Below are 21447 nucleotides of genomic sequence, written 5' to 3' on the forward strand. Positions count from 1 at the left end.
ACTCTGTATTCTTTGGGAAATACCAGACCCGGCAGTTACCTTAACTTTTGCATATGTGCCTTTCACCTTCACTTAAAGTTAGGCAAATTTTGGCAATTGACAAAATAACAAAAAAGAAAATGACTCTCTGATGGCAGATGGCCTCCAACATTCATGTGTAGAGCTAAAACATTCATAACACATAATTGGCATTGCAGAGTGACCTAAAAGTAGTTAAATCTGGAGAATTGGTCACAGAGTTTACGCACAGTTTGTGACATATTAACTCTGCTGAAGAGATCGCAAGATTTTGTGATCAGATCTTATCACCATAAACTATCTTGACATCTTCGGCAGTGTCTTCTACATGTATGACCGGTTGACATTTGACTTCTTAATGTTTTTTTTTCATTTATGCGTCTGTCATGTATTGGAAGCGCTATCAACCCCCCCACTCTCTTAGGGGATCCGCTGCTATGTTCTCCTGACTTTAGACTAGGATGCCAGGCAGATAAAGTCTGCAGAAACTATGGAGCCTCACACTCTGACTTTTGCATTCACAGATTCACCTCTTCAATTTGCTTCATACGATTTTATGTATTTGATAAAAATAGAAAATCAATATTTGGCGGGTCAAGTTGATAATGTGGTAATTGCCACAAATACCTCAGTGTTTACACTGAGTGTAAAATTCTTTGGGTTCATTATGAAACGGTATTTGGTCAGATTACATCATCTCAGTCGGTGGTCCTTGGTGTGGTCCTGGATTAATTTGTGTTCATGCTAAATAATATGTGAGCTGTACAGATCACTCAGGACAGATGCTTATACCAGGTATAAATGGGGTCTCTGCTTAATTGACAAGTCTGTAACAGTTGGGTGATCACAGCTATTAATCAATACATGTATAGTAGTCTGATCTAATACTGCTCTCAAAACCGGGCTTCAAGATTGTGTTGGAGACTGAAAAAAGTGTCTCTGGTTTACTCACGAGCTAGCAAACTTGAATGAAGCATAGCATAGAGTAGGATAAACAGAGTGGTTTGCTTTTAAGTCTCACACTATCTTCATTTCCAGAACTTGCAAATTGTGGCATGAAGTAAAATTTGAAATGCAGAACTTTTACCTTGTAAGAAATAATTTTGACATGTGGTGTGTAATGTTAATTTTGATTTAGTTTATCCAGGTTTGAGCCTGGAGGGTTTGTTATCATTTGTTAGTGTCGTCCTCCAACCAGAAGGTCGGTGGTCCAATCCCCAGTCTTCCCAACTACATAGCGAACTGTACTTGGGCAAGATGCTGAACCCCAAATTGCCCCTTAAACCAATAAAAAGGTGCTGCTAATAGATGCACTGTATGAATGTGTTTGTGTTTGGATGGCAAACTGTAATATAAAGCACTTAGAGTGGTCATCAATACTAGAATGGCCAAACCATTTACGTACACATTTCTATTATGAATGAGCAGGATTGGTCAAAAAACCCGAAATGTTTTGCAAAGGGCAGAGCTTAACTGGACATTTGCCATTACTCATCAACATTTTGTCCAATCATCATCACACTTGGTAGATATGTTTGTATTGAGTCCTGAAATAGGCGGCGCAAAGCATTTAGAGTTTTGCTAATAGGGGGTGCCAAAAACTCCCAAAATCTGTAGCATAGTAACCACTGACTGGGGGCAACTAGGAACCAAAATCTAAGGTGCTGAATTGGTTTGTGCAAGTGGGCATGGTCTATTAAATATTTGCATATTTTGCAGGACTTCTTCAACATCTTTTGGGCTAGGAACATAAAAATTGGTACATCCATTGGAAATTATGTAAAGTAATGCCCAACAAATTTGAGTCCAATCAGCCACATGGTGGCGCGGACACATCGAACAGGCCACGCCACTCACAAAATTAGTACAATTGACTTGAAATTTCACACACAAACTAAGATCAGCCTTTTCAACAAAAGAGCCTGTTGGACCATAACTATTTTTTGTGCTGGATTTGTGCTAGAATTTAGAATTTAACAGAATTTCACCAAATTTGGTACCAGTGCTCTAGGTGCTTGTATGAACTAAAAGCTAAAGTGCCACATTGAGCCAATGAAGGCTGGACGTATGGCTTATCTCTGATTGCTCAATTATCGCACCACTACTGGAATTGAAATGATGACATTTCAGTCAGGAACACTATGTCATGATTTACCCATTTGTTGCAAATGGGGATACAGTTAAGATTGGCACTGAGGGCTCCATTCTTTGGCTGTTCCCTGGATTAGCCAAGCAGCGAGCTAAGATAAAACAAGATGAATATAGGATATTCACCCTAAACAAAGTTACATTGCCTGCTACACCCAACAGGGGGTTCTGCACATCTGTCCAGGGATCAGTGAAGATGAGGTCGGATTTAAATGTACCGCTTTGGTGAGAGAATGGGCTGTGATTGGTGGGTGGCTGACGAGCACCCATAACCTATTGGTAGCTGACAGCTGAGCACATGACTCAGTGTCCTGCATAAACTAATGCGATGCTTCATTTCAGTCAGGGACACTATGTCATGATTTACCCATTTGTTGCAAATGGGGATACAGTTATGATTGGTGCTGGAGGCTCAATTCTTTGGCTGTTCCCTGAATTAGCCAAGCAGCGTGCTAAGGTAATTTGTTTCCTTGACCAGATTTGCCTCATAGATGCGAGCAACGATAATAGAATATAATTCTAACCAGCAGTGGGTTGACGTAAGATCTTTGGCCAAAACTGCGCATTTTTGTAGAACCCCCAAAAACCAATGGAGGCAGCAGCATCAGTAAAGAATCTGTTGGCTAGTAATGTCGCTGTTGTAGAGAAATTTTTTTTTATTAATTATTAATAATTATTATATATATATATATATATATATAAATGAATGTTATATTTACATATATATGCTGCTCTGCTTTACACGTGGCAGTGAAAATTTTATTTTTTCTGGATTGAATCTACATTCTTCTACCAAATCATGCGGTTTATTCCATGATTTGTTGGAGGTCCAATAATCTAGAGATAAGTGAGCTACCTTGGGGAATGATATACATAGTAAGATTAAAATGACCCAATTAAGAAGAAGTTCCGTTTTTGGTAATGGATGCTGCATGCATCACACTTTTTTTGGCTTCTCTAATCGCATTGGCTTTTGTAGATGTAACGTAGTTACACTATCACTTAGTTTGTTTTTGTTTTTGATGTTTGGTTCCATGTCACGTCACTAACTCTTCTGTCATTTCAGGGCCTGCCTTTCTTCCCTGCCTTCCAATCATCGCATTTCCCTCACTTGGTTTTCCCCGCCCACCTCCTCACCTGCAGCCCATTTGCTCATTAGTTCCTCTGTATAAATACCACTCATTTTCACTCGCTCCCTGCCAGATTGTCAAGTGTGTTCCCGCCTAGCTATCCCGCGTTATCTTCTGTATTCTTGCCTGCCTGTTCCTGACCTGACTGCTACCCCATTTGGATTCTGGATTCCCTTCTTGCCTGCCCCTTCGGACTTGTTTGATGTACGGACTGATATCCCGGTTTTGACCCCTGCCTGTCTTTTCTCTGCCTGTCGGTAATAAACCACGTTGCCCAAACCAAGATTGTCTGTCGGCGTGCTTTTGGGTTCTCCCTTGCCTGCACCAGTGTGCGTGACAGAACAATCTGGCCACTATGAACCCAGCCGACGCGGACTCAATGCGCAATGAGCTGAGAGCGCAGGCCAGCGCTCTTCAGCGACACGATGAACAATTTACCTCCATTTCAGGCGGTCTGCAGGAGATGGCGGCTCACCATGAGAGGAGCATGGACAGCATTCAGGAACATCTCCAAAGGCTCTCTCTGTCGGAACGCGGTCGGGATCCTGCATCCTCTGTTAGTCCTCATGTACAGTCTCTCCCGATGTCGGATGCTCGTTTGCCTCCTCCAGAACGTTATTCCGGAGCTCCGGGTTCCTGTCTGCCATTCCTCGTACAATGTTCCCTCATCTTTGAACTCCAGCCTTCCGCCTTTCCCAGCGAGAGGTCCAGGGTGGCGTATATCGTCTCTCTGCTTACCGGCAGAGCGAGGGATTGGGGAACCGCTGAGTGGGAGAAGCAATCCGACATCTGCTCATCTGTCAAACTGTTCTCCGACGAGCTGCGGAAAGTTTTCGACCATGTTATACCAGGAAGAGAGGTCGCTCGGGGTTTGTTTAACCTGACACAGGGAGGGAGGTCCGTGTCCGATTACTCTATCGAGTTCCGTAACGTAGCAGCTGAAAGTAACTGGAACTCTGCCTCGCTCTTTGATGCTTTCAACAACGGTCTCTCAGACGACATCAAAGACGAGCTGGCGGCTCGTGATCTTCCCGTTGATTTGGACGCACTGGTCTCTCTCTCTATACGCATAGACGGTCGTCTGCGGGAGCGGCGGAGGGAGAGGGTTCGGTCCGCTGCTTCACCTGCGCGGGTCAACCAGCCATCCTATCCTCCGGGGCGCACTTCTGAGCAGCACACGAACGCTTCTTGTGACGCTTCTGAGCCGATGCAGCTGGGCAGGACACGGCTGTCTACAGCAGAAAGACAGCGCCGCCTAAGGGAGAACAGGTGTCTGTACTGCGGCCAGGACGGCCATTTCGCCTCTTCTTGTCCAGTAAAAGACATGGCTCACCAGACATCCCAAGGGCGCTGGTGAGCCGGATTATGAACTCTGAAATGCCCTCTCGGTCTTTGGTTCAGGTCAAGCTGTTCTGTTCTGGGAATTATCAGACTGTCTCAGCCCTCATTGACTCTGGTGCAGATGAAAGCTTGTTGGACAGGACTCTTGCCTCCCAGCTCGGTCTTGGTCAGGTGGATCTGGAGGAACCTATCGACGCCTCAGCCTTGGATGGTCGTCTCCTCTTCCGGGTCACACATCGCTCTACTCCCCTTCAAATGACCATTTCAGGTAATCACACTGAGACTCTTTCTTTTCACCTGATCAATGCTCCACAACAACCAGTCATTTTGGGATTTCCTTGGCTTAGGAGACATAATCCACACATTGACTGGTCTTCGGGAACTATATTGCAGTGGAGTACTCATTGTCATGCTATCTGTTTGAAATCTGCCCTGTCACCTGCCTCTGGTTTGACTGTTCCCTCTGAGTTTCCAGACCTGTCACAAGTTCCTAAGGATTATCTGGATCTGAAGGAGGTTTTTAACAAGGCCCGGGCCACCTCTTTGCCTCCACATCGCCCTTACGATTGTGCCATTAACCTCCTCCCAGGTACATCTCCCCCTAGAGGGCGACTCTTCTCCTTATCACTTCCTGAGACAAAGGCAATGGAAAAATATATCAATGACTCCCTGGCGGCAGGGATCATATGTCCATCATCGTCTCCCGCTGGAGCAGGATTTTTTTTTGTGGGCAAAAAGGACAAAACCCTGCGACCTTGCATTGACTACAGGGGACTTAATGACATTACCATCAAAGACAGGTACCCTCTTCCATTAATCTCCTCTGCTTTTGAACTGCTACAAGGGGCTACCATTTTCTCCAGACTCGACCTCCGCAACGCTTATCACTTGGTGAGAATCAGGGAGGGTGATGAGTGGAAAACAGCCTTTAATACTCCTAATGGTCATTATGAGTATTTGGTCATGCCATTTGGTCTCACTAATGCCCCTGCAGTCTTCCAGGGTTTAGTCAATGATGTTCTGCGGGATCTACTCGATGTGTCTGTTTTCGTGTATCTGGATGACACTCTAATTTTTTCTAAGTCCAGGCAGGAGCATGTGATGCATGTACGCCAGGTTCTCCAGAGGCTCCTGGAGAACCAGCTCTTTGTTAAAGCAGAGAAGTGCGTGTTTCACGCTTCAGAAGTATCCTTCCTGGGGTTCATTATCAACGCTGGCAACATCCGGATGGACCCGGCCAAGACCAAGGCAGTCGCCGACTGGCCAGCTCCATCCACACGCAGGGAGCATCAGAGCCTCCTGGGATTTGCTAATTTTTACCGAAGGTTCATTCGCAATGACAGTTCCGTGGCAGCTCCCCTCACCGCCCTCACCTCCCTCAGTAAGCCCTTCCGGTGGTCCTCCGTGGCTGAAGCGGCTTTCGGTGAATTGAAGTCGCGCTTCACCTCTGCTCCCATTCTCATTTTTGCAGATCCTGCTCGCCAGTTTATCATGGAGGTGGATGCCTCGGACACCGGTGTAGGGGCAGTTCTTTCTCAGCGGTCGGCTGAGGACCATAAAGTTCATCCATGTGCTTTCTTCTCCCGAAAACTAGATCCAGCAGAGAGGAATTACGACATTGGGAAGCGGGAGCTGTTGGCAGTAAAGCTTGCACTAGAGGAATGGAGACATTGGTTGGAGGGGGCAGAGCAACCATTTGTGGTTTGGACTGACCACAAAAACTTGGAATACATTCGAGCAGCCAAGAGACTGAACTCTCGTCAGGCTAGGTGGGCTCTCTTCTTCAACCGTTTTGACTTCTCTCTATCTTACAGAGCAGGCTCCAAAAACGTCAAGCCCGATGCTCTGTCCCGTCAGTTCCAGTCAGAGGATTCTCCATCCCCGCCTGAAGGTATCCTCCCCCCTACACGCGTCATCGGGGCGGTAACCTGGGAGGTGGAGAAGAAGGTAAAACGCTCCCACACTGAACACCCTGCTCCTAGTGCTTGTCCAGAGAACCGGTTGTTTGTTCCTGACAGTCTCCGTTCGGAGGTCCTCCAATGGGGGCACTCTTCTCGTCTAGCTTGCCATCCTGGGGTGAGACGCACTTTAGCCCTGCTTCGTCAACGCTTCTGGTGGTCTTGCATGGAAAGGGACACAAGGGACTTTGTTGCTGCTTGCCGTGTCTGCTCTCAACATAAGAGCTCTCACCAAGCTCCATCCGGTCTCCTTCATCCTCTGCCAGTTCCTCACCGCCCCTGGTCTCACATTTCTTTGGACTTTGTCACCGGCCTACCACCTTCAAACGGTAACACAGTTATACTCACTGTTATTGATCGCTTTTCCAAATCTGCCATGCTCATTCCATTACCCAAATTACCTACCGCCAAGGAAATGGCTGAAATTTTGTTGCAACAAGTGTTCCGGCTGCATGGTCTCCCATCTGATGTGGTCTCTGACCGGGGACCACAATTCACATCTCACTTTTGGTCTGAGTTCTGCAGGATGCTGGGGGCTACTGTCAGTTTGTCATCTGGTTTCCACCCACAATCCAATGGTCAAGCAGAACGCATGAATCAGGAAATGGAGACAGCTCTACGCTGCCTTACTTCCCACAACCCCTCCTCCTGGTTGAGTACGCCCATAATACCCTGCCCAGTTCAGCCACTGGTCTTTCACCCTTCCAATGCTCCCGGGGGTACCAACCACCACTCTTTCCAGAACAGGAACGTGAAGCCAGCGTCCCCTCAGTTCAGGCATATGTCCGACGGTGTCGGCGCACTTGGATGCAGGCCCGCACCACACTCCTGCGCTCTTCTGACCGTTACCAGCGATCGGCCTATCAGCATCGCAATCCTGCACCCCGGTACACTCCATGACAACGCGTCTGGCTATCGACACAAGATCTTCCCCTCAGAGTAGACTCCAAGAAGTTGGCTCCTCGTTTTGTTGGCCCATTCCTGATCTCTAAAATAATTAATCCTGCGGCTGTCCGTCTTCGTCTTCCATCTTCCATGAGGATTAACCCCACATTCCATGTTTCCAAGGTCAAACCTGTCAATGAGAGTCCACTTCAGTCCTCCTCCAAACCCCCACCACCCCCCCGGCTCATTGATGGGGCACCTGCATACACTGTCCGTCGTCTCATCAAAAGCAGGCGACGTGGTAGGGGAGTGCAGTATCTGGTTGACTGGGAGGGTTACGGCCCCGAAGAACGCTCCTGGGTCCCTGCTCGCAGCATCCTGGATCCATCTCTCATTACAGACTTCCACCGGGCTCATCCTTAGCAACCGGGTGGGACGGCGGGGGCCGTCCCTAGAGGGGGGGTTCTGTAACGTAGTTACACTATCTCTTAGTTTGTTTTTGATGTTTGGTTCCATGTCACGTCACTAACTCTTCTGTCATTTCAGGGCCTGCCTTTCTTCCCTGCCTTCCAATCATCGCATTTCCCTCACTTGGTTTTCCCCGCCCACCTCCTCACCTGCAGCCTATTTGCTCATTAGTTCCTCTGTATAAATACCACTCATTTTCACTCGCTCCCTGCCAGATTGTCTAGTGTGTTCCCGCCTAGCTATCCCGCGTTATCTTCTGTATTCTTGCCTGCCTGTTCCTGACCTGACTGCTACCCCATTTGGATTCTGGATTCCCTTCTTGCCTGCCCCTTCGGACTTGTTTGATGTACGGACTGATATCCCGGTTTTGACCCCTGCCTGTCTTTTCTCTGCCTGTCGGTAATAAACCACGTTGCCCAAACCAAGATTGTCTGTCGGCGTGCTTTTGGGTTCTCCCTTGCCTGCACCAGTGTGCGTGACAGTAGAGGTAGTAATGCTTGCATAAGGTCACTGTCTTAATAAGATGCCAAAGACTATCTTTTTTAAAGAGCCTTGAGTTTTCTTTTGTGAGAGTAGGATGCTTAACAGCTTAGAAAAAAAATTTCTGTTGCATTACTGCATCTACAGTATTTGGCTGGAACTGAGGATAATCGAATACTAGGAAATAGCTGGGTAGGCAAACTATAAATGCAAGTTGCAATTATTATTGAGCAATGTCCTACGTAGTCTTCTGAAAGAATATTCAATATGCAGGGCTGCTGTATGAAGAGGGAAGTACCATTGTCTTGGCGGTGGCTGAAAGATTTATAATCTTTTTTATTTTATTTATTTATACATTTTACGATTACCTGAGTATTTCTGCGTTGCAGTGCCGATGGATTAATGTGAATATGGTAAATGAAGGATCATCAGATGGGCCCCTCATGGCCCCTCATTCTCCATCTCCTTAGACAGTAACTTGTCAATCTTATTTATTTATTTTTAATGCTGATAGGAGATTATTACAGGCTTGTAATACTTTTGGCAGAACGCTTGAACCACCGAAAACCTTGGACTGGACCAGTCATTAAATAATGAACAAAACGTGATTTGAGTGCTTCTTTAGAGCTTTGCCAAGCTCTGATACATTAAACACTTATCTTTTGAGAGTGTGCGCGATGGCATGCAGCCTGGAGAAGCTGTCTCCGCAATACTGCACGGGTTTGTTTACAAAGCTGAAGAGACGCTGCAGCAGCAGGTGGGAAGAATGAGATGAAGTTGTAGGAATTGCAGTTCCCAGAATTATTTGCGGCTTGACGTCGATTAGCAGCGCTATGGCCATGCTCACGGCAAAAACAGCAGACGCCCTGGATGCAGTGTTGAAGTTTATGGAGAGTTGTCTCATTTTCCCCAGACATGGAGGTGGTCGTCCGTCTCGCTGAGGGAGGGCTGGTTGTTCATCAGTATGCGAGGACCAGGTCTTGAGCAGCCAGTGCAGCACCGGGCACCGCGGCAATGTGCTTTATTTTTGCTGTAGCTTTGTTTGGAGTGGAGGAGGGTGTGACTGGAAAAGTTCTTCGTGACTGACTTCTTTTGCGGCTGTAGAGGCCGATGAGGGATCATTCGTCTGTCCAGAGATGCGGCATGAGTAGGTGAGTAGAGTGACAAGCAAAGCAACGCTTTTAGTGATCATAATCGTGCTTCACAAGTTAGCAAGTTGCCGGCAGTAGGCGTGGGTGGCAGTGTAGCTGAGCAGGGATCAGTGAGGATGAGGTCGTATTTAAAGGGACCGCTTTGGTGAGAGAATGGGCTGTGATTGGTGGCTGGCTGACGAGCACCAATAACCTATCCGTAGCTGACAGCTGAGCACATGACTCTGTGTCCGGCATGATCTAACGCAATGCTTCATGAGTGACAGTTCTCACTTAGACAGAAGTAAACCAGCTGAAGTGACCTTCCTCAACTTTGTGACGCCTGAAGCCTGCTTATTGCTTCTTTCAAATTGAACTTTGGCATATTAAGCTTCCTTCCTCTTATGGAGCTGCTTCTTCCTGTTGAGCCACTTCTTATTGAGGTGCTTCCTCTTATAGAGCTGCTTCTTCTTATTGAGGTATTTCCACCTGTTGAGCTACTTCCTCCTATTGAGGTGCTTCATGTTATTGAGCTGCTTCATGTTATTGAGCAGCTTCTTCCTATTGAGCTGTTTCATCTTATTGACCTGCTTTTTCCTATTGAGCTGCATCCTTTTATTGGGCTACTTCCTCCTATTGAGCTGCTCCTCCTAATAAATAAAGTGACTATACTTGGAATAGTTATTTGACCAATGCTCAGGTTGATTAAATTACTATACCATTATAATATGACCAAGCACCCTTTTTTAGAATACTGGTTTGTGTATGGTTTAATATAAAACAAAACTGAGCTAAAAGCTCCTTGCCTGGTTTCCTCATTGTATACATGTTCGAGGACAGAGGCAGCATACTCCAGATTTTTCTTCAGGTCCACCACAGATGCCTCCCCCCTCTCCAGTTGCTTAACAAGACATCTCAACCTGCAATACACACACCACACCTACCTTATTTAAATAATGCCACATGTTTGATTTGCAGTGATAATAATAATAAGGCAGGAAGGGAAGACACAATTTGTTTCATTACAAATGCCCCTTACACTGAAATAATGTTTGTAGTTAAAATCTTCAACCTTCACCCAGAATTAAAAAAGGGTGGATGGATGGATGGATGGAACTTAACAATCATGTTAACCATGAATACTTAAATGAATTATGGACAAATTATTTTGGCATCTTAAATTAACAATTATTTAGAATATGTCACCAGGCCACTTCTGTGACAGTGGCTGGGTGATAAATGCAGATATTACATAAGACCAGGGGTTGGTCAAAAAACAGAATCTTAACACACTCCAAATAATAATGCACATGTCTAGTTGGGGGAGCAAAAGTCCAAAAATCAAATATAGTAGCAAGGGTCAAACATGAAAAAGCTACATAAGGAAGAACGCAAAAGATACATACAGTGTACATACCAGGGCAACTGTGACAATGTGGCTGGCTAACAATGAAAAGGATAAGTTAGACAAGATGTCTCTGGAAAGGAAACACATGGGCAGGAACTAATCAGCTAATGAAGTCAACAGCAACTTTTGGATCTGAGCCCTTACATCAAGACAGAGGAAGCCTGGTGTCAGTATAGGAGATTAAATTAACCTATCAGCTGTGGCCCCTGATTTATGGGCAAGCCATTGGCCAAAAACAACAAGAAAAAAATGTGTATCTTGATATTATATTGTGTGGCACCATGGCCTGTCAGCTGACTGATTAATTGCCATTCATGCCAGAGAAGATAAAAGCTAGTCATGCATCCTGAGTGGGCCATGTTCAAAGCCTCCACTACAGAGGAGGGCAAATGTGGTCACGTGGTCATTGGTGCGTGTCAAGGTGGTAACCTACTGGAGGAAACCAGCTCGGAACCAACTGAAGGAGGTCTTTAGGGCTTGTTTGGCAGAGGGGCCTCCTGAGGCATCAAGCAGGATTCAGAGGGCCAGAAGTTGCAAAAACAAACAGGGTTTCATGGAGGCTGTAGAGAAGAACTTTTGGTTGGCTCCAAAGAAATTCTGGCAAACCATTCAATGACTCAGTTATGGTAAGCATGGTTTGGTCCAGAGGAGGAGAACTGCTGATCCAGACTAGCAGAATGCACTTTGAGTACCTCCTAAACCCATTCATCAGGTCTGAAGACTCAGTAAAAGTCTCACCTGTATCCCTAACAGAGGTAGCTAATGTAGTCAAGAGGCTGGTTGTGGATGAGATTAGCCCTGAAACCAAGAAGCCGTTGGGCTGTTGTGGCTGACACATCTCTTCACTGTAGCATGTACAATGAGGACAGTACCTGTAGCAGAGTAGCAGACCAGAATATTTTTTTAAAAGGGGGGCCACAGGGTGTGCTCCAAGTACTGGGGTACAAAGCAACTCGTACACTGTTTAGCCTTCCAAGCAAACTACTCCAGGGTTCTGGTAATTTTCACCAAGTGGACCAGCATGTAAATGACCAGTCAGTCTACATGTACCTTCTTTACACATTTCAGCTGCATTTAAAAATGGTTGTTGAATGTGATAAAATGTTTCAAATGGCTCTGAAATACAAAAATAGAAAAGTTAATAGTTTTGTTAATATTTTTTAACCTAACCTCAATTGTAAATTTCACTGGAACATGGTTCCTTTGATTATTTAAAACCCAGATGTGATATATTATACCTGAGAGCAGTCTTCTCCATAGCGTCAGGTGCATCAGGGAATGGCAGCTCATCAGCCAGGATCTCCTCAGCACTGCGTGGGCTGATCAGAATTCCTTTGTGGTCAGTGATGTCATTGCCAGCTCTGATAGTTGTGCATAGTGCATTCTGGGACCATGAACCTAAACAATTTCCATACAAACAATTAATCTTTTCTCAGTTTTACACAGTTTTGTATTTTAAACCACACTTTCCCGTTATAACTATCTTTATTGCGCCCCTGATGATAATGATACCTGGGACCTGTACTATGAAACAAGTTCTGTTTACCCGGGATATCTCTGTTATCTGGCTGAATTAACCCAACAAACACAGTCAGGTTAGGTGGTTACATGACGCTGGATATCAACTTAATAAGCCAAGTCAGGTTTTCCCACTCTAGATATGAGTGTATGCACATAAAAGGGGAGGGTTCTACTGGCAGCAGAGATGCATGTTCCACAATGAGATAAACCACTATATGAGAAAAATACAAGGACAAAGACATTATCCAGAATAAAAGAAACACAGATACATCTGGCAAAGAATCACAGGTTGTGTAAATGTGTCAATGTTTTATGGTAAAATTGTCCTATTATTAGGGCAAGAGTAGATCTGAGGATCATTTTGTTTGTGTTTCCATTACATTAATACGTTGGTTATATTTATTCACACTGTGTGTATGACAGTTTTTAGATTTATTCTTTCAGGTGCAACCCCGGTGGGTTCAAACTTGGGGGCAAATAAAGAATCATCACCAACAGTAAACAAGCAACTCCCACAAGCAAAGAAACCTAGGACAATGCATACAGCTGTACTGTGTGCACATCATTCCTTCTTGACGGGTTGATCATGTTTGGCTCCAGCAGCTGGCAAAGGAAAATCATTCCCTCTGATGAGAATGTATGTCTTTGATATTGATACTCATCAGAGTAGGCAAATGGATTATGTCAGACACAACAAGCTCCACGGGATCCTCTTAGAACAGTGATGTCATATTTCAAAGGAATTCATTAGTCAGTGGGTGGTGCTTCTACACTTGGTTGATCTCTTATCTTGAACTGAAACGTTTAAGATGGAGCCGCGTGAGTGGCAGTATGTTACAGCAGCTCTCGCTCACATTTGAGCTTTTCCCCATTTTTATATTTATTTTTTTTACTTTTTAACTGTTCTTTTTTACTTTTCTTTGGAGCTCTCTCTCCAGTCAGTATGGAGACCAGACTAGTTTTTCTCGCTCTGGTCTTAATACTTCTTTTTTCAACGTTTCCGCCATGTCCGGGGAGCCTGTATGCTGCCCTATTGTTTACAGTAGGGATCAGCTGTTGGCCCTCAGTAGCGCAGCGGTGCCGCCACACGAGTGGCCCGATGTCCCCTGCGAGCTGAAGAGGAGGAGATGTGGGAGCTGTTCGCCGTAGCAGGAAGAGTCGCTACAGACCCGTCCTTCCATCTTTCATCATGGGGAACGTGAGATCTCTCCCCAATAAGATGGACGAGCTAACGGCGCTGACCCGGCATCAGAGGGACTACCTCGAGTGCAGCATCCTGGTGCTCACTGACACGTGACTGACGGCGCTGACCCCGGACACGAACGCTAACCTGGACGGCTTTCAACTGCAGCGGGCAGACAGGATGACAGAGAGCGGTAAGAGTAAAGGAGGAGGGCTGGCTGTAGAGCTCACTGCAGACACGGCACCCACAGGCCCTCTTCCTCATCTCTGGAGACTTCAATCATGCCTCTCTGTCCTCCACCCAGCCCACTTTCAAACAATATGTCACCTGCAACACCAGAGACAATACAACACTGGACTTATTTTATGCCAATAGCAAGGAGGCATACAACTCATCCCCCCTCCCTCCCCTGGGAAGATCTGATCACAACCTGGTGCATCTCCTGCCTGTTTACAAGCCCCTTGTTAACAGGCAACCAGTGGAAACCCACACAGTTAAGACATGGACTGAGGAGTCTGAAGAGGCTCTGAGGGACTGCTTGGACTCAACTGTGTCAGAAGAACTGTGTGTTTCTCATGGGGAGGACATCGACAGTTTAACAGGCTGCATAAAGGACTATATAAACTTCTGTGTTGATAACACTGTACCCACCAGGACTGTACAGTGTTTTTCTAACAGCAAACCCTGGATTAATCCTGACATAAAGGCTCTACTTAAGGAGAAAAAGAGGGCCTTTAGGTCAGGCAACAAGGAGGAGCTGAAGGCTGTGCAGAAAGAGCTGAGGAAGAAGAGAGGGGAAGAACAGCTACAGGAGGAAAATGGAGTACCTGCTGCAGCAGAGAAACGTCAGTGGAGTCGGGAAAAGCCTTAAAACAATCTCAGGGCAGAGGAAACAAGACTCCCAGGCTGCGGAGGATCAGACGTGGGTGAACGACCTGAACCTATTCTTCAACAGGTTTGACCAGACACCCACCCTCCCCCGGCCCAGTAATCTCTGCTGCCCCCCACCACCTCTTCCATCCCCCTGTTTCCTACCCCATTCTTACCTCTACCTCCCTCTCCACTGTATTCATGTTGCAGACTCCCTCCACTGCCCCCCCTGAAATTCACCCTCTCCCCCCATCTGACACTCAGCCCCCCTGCTCCACTCTGTCCCTCTCATCTCTCCAGGTGAGAAATTAGTTGAGGAAGATGAAGGTGAAGAAGGCTATGGGTCCAGATGGGATCAGCTCCAGGCTCCTCAAGTCCTGTGCAGACCAGCTGTGCAGGATTGTGGAGTACATCTTCAACATGAGCCTGAAGCTGGGAAAAGTGCCACTGCTATGGAAAACCTCCTGCGTGGTACCAGTGGGGACCAGTTCACATGAACAATAAACTGGACTGGACCTGCTCTGGAGTCAGTTAGAAGTCAAGCATACATTACCATGGTGATTTACCCTGATAAGAAATGAACAAGCTTCATAGGACTGAAATCTTTGAGTTAAACCTGAAGTTGCCCCGATAACAGCAAATCCTGCTTCGTAGTAAAGGCCCATTAGGCTGAATTGGAAATTGAAAATGGCAACGGCTGATGAACTTACGAGCAAAGCGGGCCAGTGGACAGCGGGTGTCTTCTCCCACCTCATTAGCAACTGGAAAGCGAAGAATTAGAATTTATTTTATGATGACAGTTGTCAGAAATTCAAAGATTTATGCATGTATATGTCAACACAAATATTTAAGCTTCTTTTCACGCAAGTATTTAGATTATGTTTGATTGACATCTCCAACACTCTCACTATTGCACCTAAACTTTGTTCTATAGGGTACAACTTCAACCTGCACAAAGAATCAATTCAATTTTATTTGAATAGCTCCAAATCATAATATATACATATATATTCCACTGTAGAGAAACCCAACAGTTCCCACAATGAACAAGAACTTTGGTGACTGTGGAGAAAAAAAAGGAACTAACTGGAAGAAACCTCAAGCAGAACCAGACTCAATCTGGGCAGCCATCTGCCTCAACTCTGTGAATGGAGAAGAATGGGGAAGAAAGGAGAGGTGGGTGGAAGAGAGAGAGTGGGGATGGAGTAGAGAGACCAGGAACAGTAGTGTAACCATCATGTTTCAGCTCTCTCTGTCAGACTGGTTGTCAGTAAAAATGATTGTCAGGAACACTTTGTCATGATTAACCCATTTGTTGCAAATGGGCATATAGTTATGATTGGTGCTGAAGGCTCCATTCTTTGGATGTTTCCTGGATTAGCCGAGCAGTGTGCTAAAATAAAACAGGGAACATGTGCAGAACCCCAAAACAATGGAACCCCAACATCAAGCAAGAATGATGATATCTCTATGTGGCAATACCAGTTGAACTGCAAGTGGCAGATCATGTGACGAGAGTAAGTGCAGCAGCAAGCATGCTGCTGACCTCTGAAATGTTTTAAAGAATGCAGGCATGCGTTCTTCAAGAGGTTGTACTACAGTGATATGGAATATCTGTGTGTGGTAGCAAGCAAATAACTGAAAGATTTGCTGTTCAGTTATTAGCACTCATGGTTATTTTAGCTGAAATTTGAACAGAGATCAATAAAAGCAGGGTTGCTTCATTATCACGGAATTGATTTGTTTCCTAGACCAGATTTGCCCCAGAGATGCAAGCAACAATAATAGGATATAATTCTGACAAGCAGTGGGTTGACGTAAGAGGGAAGATCAAGCATTTCTTTGGCCAATAGTAGATCAACCAAAACTGATGGAGGGAGCAGCATCAGTAAAGAATCTCTCTTGTTGTAAATAAAAATAAAAAAATAAATAAAAAAAATAAAAAAATAAATATATATAAATGTATGTTATAAGTAGTTATATATGCTCTTCTGCTTTACACACAGCAGTGAAAATTGTATTTATTCTGAATCGACTCTATGTTCTATTACAAAATCATGCGATTTTTACACAATTTGTTGGAGGTCCATTAATCTAGAGATAAGTGATCTACCATGGGCAATGATATGCATGGCGAAATTAAAATGACCCAATTGAGATGAAGTTCCATTTTGGTAATGGATGCTGTATCTGGCGCAATTATCATGGCTTCTCTAATTCGCACTGGCTTTTGTAGAGGTAGTGATACTTGCATAGGGTCGATGTCCTAATAAGATGCCTAAGACTATCTTTTTTAAAAAGCCTTGAGTTTTCTTTTCTGAGAGCGGGACACTTGACAGTTTAAAAACATTTTTTTGTTGTGTTAATGCATCTTTTTAGATGGGACTGAAGATAATCGAATACTAGGAAATAGTCAGGTAGGTGAATGACAAATGCAAGTTGCAATTATTATTGTGCAATATCCTACATAGGCTATTGAAAGAATATTGAATATGCAGGCTGTTGTACGACAGGCAGAAACACCATTGTCGTGGCCGGGGCTGTATATATATATATATTACGTTTACCTGACTATTTCTGCATTCCCGATGGATTTATGCGAATATGGGAATGAAGGATCATCAGATGGGCCGCTCATGGCCCTTCTCCATCTCCTTAGACAGTAACTTATTATTTATTTATTTTATAAAGCTGATAGGAGATTATTACAGGCGTTTAACACTTGAACCAGAACGCCTGAACCACCAAAAAACCTTGGACCGGACCAATCATTAAGCAATTAACAAAACGCCATTTGAGTGCTTCTTTAGAGCTTTGCCAAGCTCTGATACGTTACACACTTATCTTTTGAGAGTGTGCATGATGGCATGCAGCCTGGAGAAGCTGTCTCTGCACTGAATATGATTACTGTACTCGAGGACCGGGTCTTCAGCCTGCCGTTGGAGTCGAACTCGCTAAGCGGCGATGCTAGCCTGAGCAGCCTGTGTAACACCGAACTTTGGTTAGGACAGCAGTGATGTGCTGGAGTGGAGAAAGGAGTGACCCGGGAAAAGCAGCCCGATCCTCTTCTTGTCAGTGTGTGGTAGCATTTGAAAGAAGTTATTCGTGACTGACCTCTTTTTGCGGCTGTAGAGGCCGATGAGATCCTTCCTCTGTCCAGAGATGAGACATAGCGGCATGGAGTAGGTGAGTAAAGTGACGAGTAAAGTGACGAGTAAAGTGACGAGCCAAGTGACGCTTTTAGTGATCATAATCGTGCTTCAAGAGTTAGCAAGTTGCCGGCAGCAGGCGTGGTTGGCAGTGTAGCTGAGCAGGGATCAGTGAGGATTTAAAGGGACTACTTTGGTGAGAGAATGGGCTGTGATTGGTGGGTGACTGACGAGCTCCCATAAACCGTAATCGGTAGCTGACAGCTGAGCACATGACTCCGTGTCCTGCATGAACTAACGCAATGCTGCATTAAAGGTACAGTGTGTAGAATTTTGTGATATCTAGTGTTGAAATTGCATGTTGCAGCTGAACACCCCTCAACTCACCCTCTCCTTCCAAACATTAAAAATAATCCATGGCAGCCTTCAGCTGTCATAAAAACTCAAAAAGTTTAGTTTAGTTTGTCCAGTCTGGACTAATGTATAAAACATGGCTGCCTCTGTAGAGAGGGTCCCCTCAATGTAAATATAAAGTGTTTGAATATAAAGGGCCTTTTCTGGGGTAAAGAAAACTCCAATTCATATAATTTAGATGAAATGAACTAGTGAAAACATCATGAGGATCATTCTACATTAATATATATGTATATAATAATAACAATGATGATAAATAATAATATTAATGATATTAATTGTAATAATTGTTGTCATGCGGATCCTGCAGCTCTGAAGTCAGAGATACCTGCAGTTAGACAGCATAACTGGTAACACCGGTGAAGTTGTTCAAGACTCATGTGTGACTACATTCACAAATCTTATCTGCTCTCTTTAACTGGTAGATCTGTCAGTGTGTTGTGCTTTACAAAAAGCTAAAATCACCACTGAACAATTTAAGGAACAAAAATCAGGTTACACGTGCATATATGTATAATAATAAGTAAATTAAAGTCTTCTGTAACAAGATAAATATAGACAAATCTATGACCTAGGAGGACACCTGATCCTCCCATTTTTTATGGACTGCAAGAAATGATTAGTAACTGTGTTTGTGTTAATGGAAATGTAGCTAACATTCCTGGCCCGAGCTGAGTTTTAGGAAACTAGATACTAAGGCCAGCAGTTTGACCTCCACCCAATCCTCATACAGAAAAAGCCCCATTTCAGACATGAAATGAAAAAGACAGGTTGCTGTTCTTCTAAATGTTTATAACCTGACACCACTTATGTTATATATATATATATATATATATATATATATATATATGTTATATCACTGGAACTGCAGATTATTCAGAACTTTATGTTAACAAAGGAACTGGCCGAGAGGGGTGACTCCAAGAAGCCATGTTCAGCTAAACATCAGTGCTTCTATTCACACTTGGAGCAGGGACTCACCATCAGGAGATATTACAGACATAGGCCATCAAACTGTCAAACAAAAGGTGCATTTGACTTTATGCAGCACTGCGCCGTGCAGAGTTATGTGATACATGCTGGTTAGAATTTTTTTCCAACTTCAGCGCTGCTCATTTGACCTTAAAACATTGCTGCTGTGCCTGGAGGAGAGCAAAAGCACTTCTTAAGCTGCAGCTCTCGCGGTTCTGGCAGGAGTTCTGTAAACTTATGGGTGCCACTGCGAGCCTCACATCAGGTTACCACCCAGAGGTGAACGGCCAGACGGAGCGTCTCAATCAGCAGCTGGAAACCGGCCTCCGGTGCCTGGTGGCACAGAACCCCGCGTCCTGGAGCAAACAGCTGACATGGGTCGAGTACGCCCATAATTCCCTTCCCACCTCAGCTACCGGTATGTCCCCTTTTGAGTGTGTTTTTGGTTACCAACCCCCGGCCTTTTCTGAGTCCGAACCTGAGGTGTCTGTCCCCTCCGCCTATGCCCTAATCCGCCGCTGCTGCCGCATCTGGGCCGCAGCGTGAGATACGCTACTATGACAAGGGGGCAGAGTCAAAAGGGCAGCAGACCACAGGAGGCTCTCCGCCAAGGAACTGCCTCTTCAGGTGGAGTCACGTAAACTGGCTCCACGCTTCGTCGGTCTGTTCCCCATCACCAGGATTATCAATCTAGCGGCTGTGCATCTTCGTCTGCCTCAGTCCCTCCGAGTAGATCCCACCTTCCACATAAGATCAAGCCGGTCTGAAAAATTGCTCTGTTGCCAGCTACCAAGCCACCCCCGTCTCCCCGAATGGTCAATGGAGGGCCAGTTTATACGGTAAAGAAACTGTGGGGCGCAAACCGGGGCTGGGGCAAGCAGTTCCTGGTGGACTGGGTGGGGTATGGACCTGAAGAACGCCAATGGGTTCCGGCCAGTTTCATCATGGACTATGACCTCATCAGTGACTTTTATAAAGAGCATCTGGACAATCCAGGGCCGCCTGGTATTCGGCCATAGAGGGGGGGGGGGGGGGGTAATGTCACACCGCAGTAAGGTTAAGTTATGGTTAGTGTAGTTTAGTTATCTTTTGATATTGTCCCTTCAGAGGAGATTTTTGTTTATATATGTTAGAAGTGTTGTTCCCCATTGTAGGAGTTTTATTTAAGTATATGTTAATAGTGTTTCCCTCTTAGGAGGAGATTAATTTTTGTAACTAGTTATAGCTTATCCCTCATTTTAGGAGTTTTGTTTTAGTTAATTAGGAGGAGATTTAATTTGTAACTCATTTTCATAGCATTTTCCCTCTTTTCGGAGTAGATTTCTGTTAAGTGTTGTTTTTCTCTTATCCCCACATGGAAGGTAGGATTTTCATTTGTAAGTTTTGCAATCATTCCCTCTTTTTCGAGGCGCCCTCTGTTCTCTAGTTTATTGTATTTGTTTGACAAATAAACACCTGATCATTATCAACTCTGCGTCCGAGTCCTACCTTCAAGTTGTGTGCGTGAAGTGGAGTCCACCTCTGTAATGAAACAACTCTGCTCTGATTGGCCAGAGGCTTCACTGACAGGCATGCTTTGTCTTGTGGTTTTACTATAAAAAATGCAGTTGCGTTTTCTGCTTCGTATATTCATAAATGTAGATTGCTTTACTATTTGGTTTTCCATGCAGCAAATGTTTTTATGCAATATGTTACATGTTTGGCAGGTCTGGGCATGGTTGTGACTTTCCTCAGCAGGTCCCTGGCACACCTGCAGCTGATCACTTATTGCCTGCTGCAGTATAAGAACCCCGGTCTTCCCTCCACTCATCGCCAGATTATACAGTCTACCACCCTGTATTGGCTTAATACTACTTTGGGTCCATGTAACTTGTGATCTGTTTAACCTTATATAAAAGGACATAAGATATAACACATTTCATACACATTTGTCAATAACATTATCACCACACAATCCATTTAATCATATTCAGCTACCAAATTCTGTGGCTAGTTAAGATGAGTTTTATTCACTGCACAGTGAAGACAAAAATCACTGCAAGGCAACACAATTATTTCTAATGGTCAACATCCAGAGTGAGTATTTATACTATTACATCAAGGCACATCTAAAACTGGGTTGAGCTAAACATAGGATCTGTGTGAGAAGGTGAATACAATTTAGGAAGTCCAGGACAAGCAAATTTACGATACAAATAGCTTCTGTTTGCCAGTTAACCATTTGGTCATTCCCTTCGACACTTCTGCTTGATTTATGGTGCATTAGTGAATATTATTAGAAGGAAATATTTTTCTGCTACAGAAGAGAACGAAGATCCACTGAATCAAGAATTCACAAATTCATGATCTAAGACAGATTATTAATTCAATTA

At 44.6% G+C, this 21447-nt stretch overlaps 1 protein-coding gene across 2 annotated transcripts in view; it reads right to left on the minus strand.

Annotated features, from left to right (window-relative positions):
• Window positions 1-21447, minus strand: part of LOC109641012 (dual specificity calcium/calmodulin-dependent 3',5'-cyclic nucleotide phosphodiesterase 1A-like) — a 55241-nt gene that overhangs the window by 3944 nt on the left and 29850 nt on the right. Inside the window, exons 4-6 of one of the 2 annotated variants that reach the window (XM_069531811.1) lie at window positions 15251-15301; window positions 12205-12364; window positions 10365-10478 (exon numbers count right to left, since the gene is read on the minus strand). In XM_069531811.1, the coding sequence (XP_069387912.1) occupies window positions 10365-10478; window positions 12205-12224 (134 nt within the window). In that variant the 5' untranslated portion in view covers window positions 12225-12364; window positions 15251-15301. Of the gene's footprint in view, window positions 1-10364; window positions 10479-10881; window positions 11839-12204; window positions 12365-15250; window positions 15302-21447 lie in introns of those variants that run through there. The other variant, XR_011244085.1, reaches the window with a different exon arrangement.

Source organism: Paralichthys olivaceus, chromosome 9 (assembly GCF_024713975.1).
Source record: "Paralichthys olivaceus isolate ysfri-2021 chromosome 9, ASM2471397v2, whole genome shotgun sequence".
In the NCBI taxonomy this organism is placed as follows: Eukaryota; Metazoa; Chordata; class Actinopteri; order Pleuronectiformes; family Paralichthyidae; genus Paralichthys; species Paralichthys olivaceus.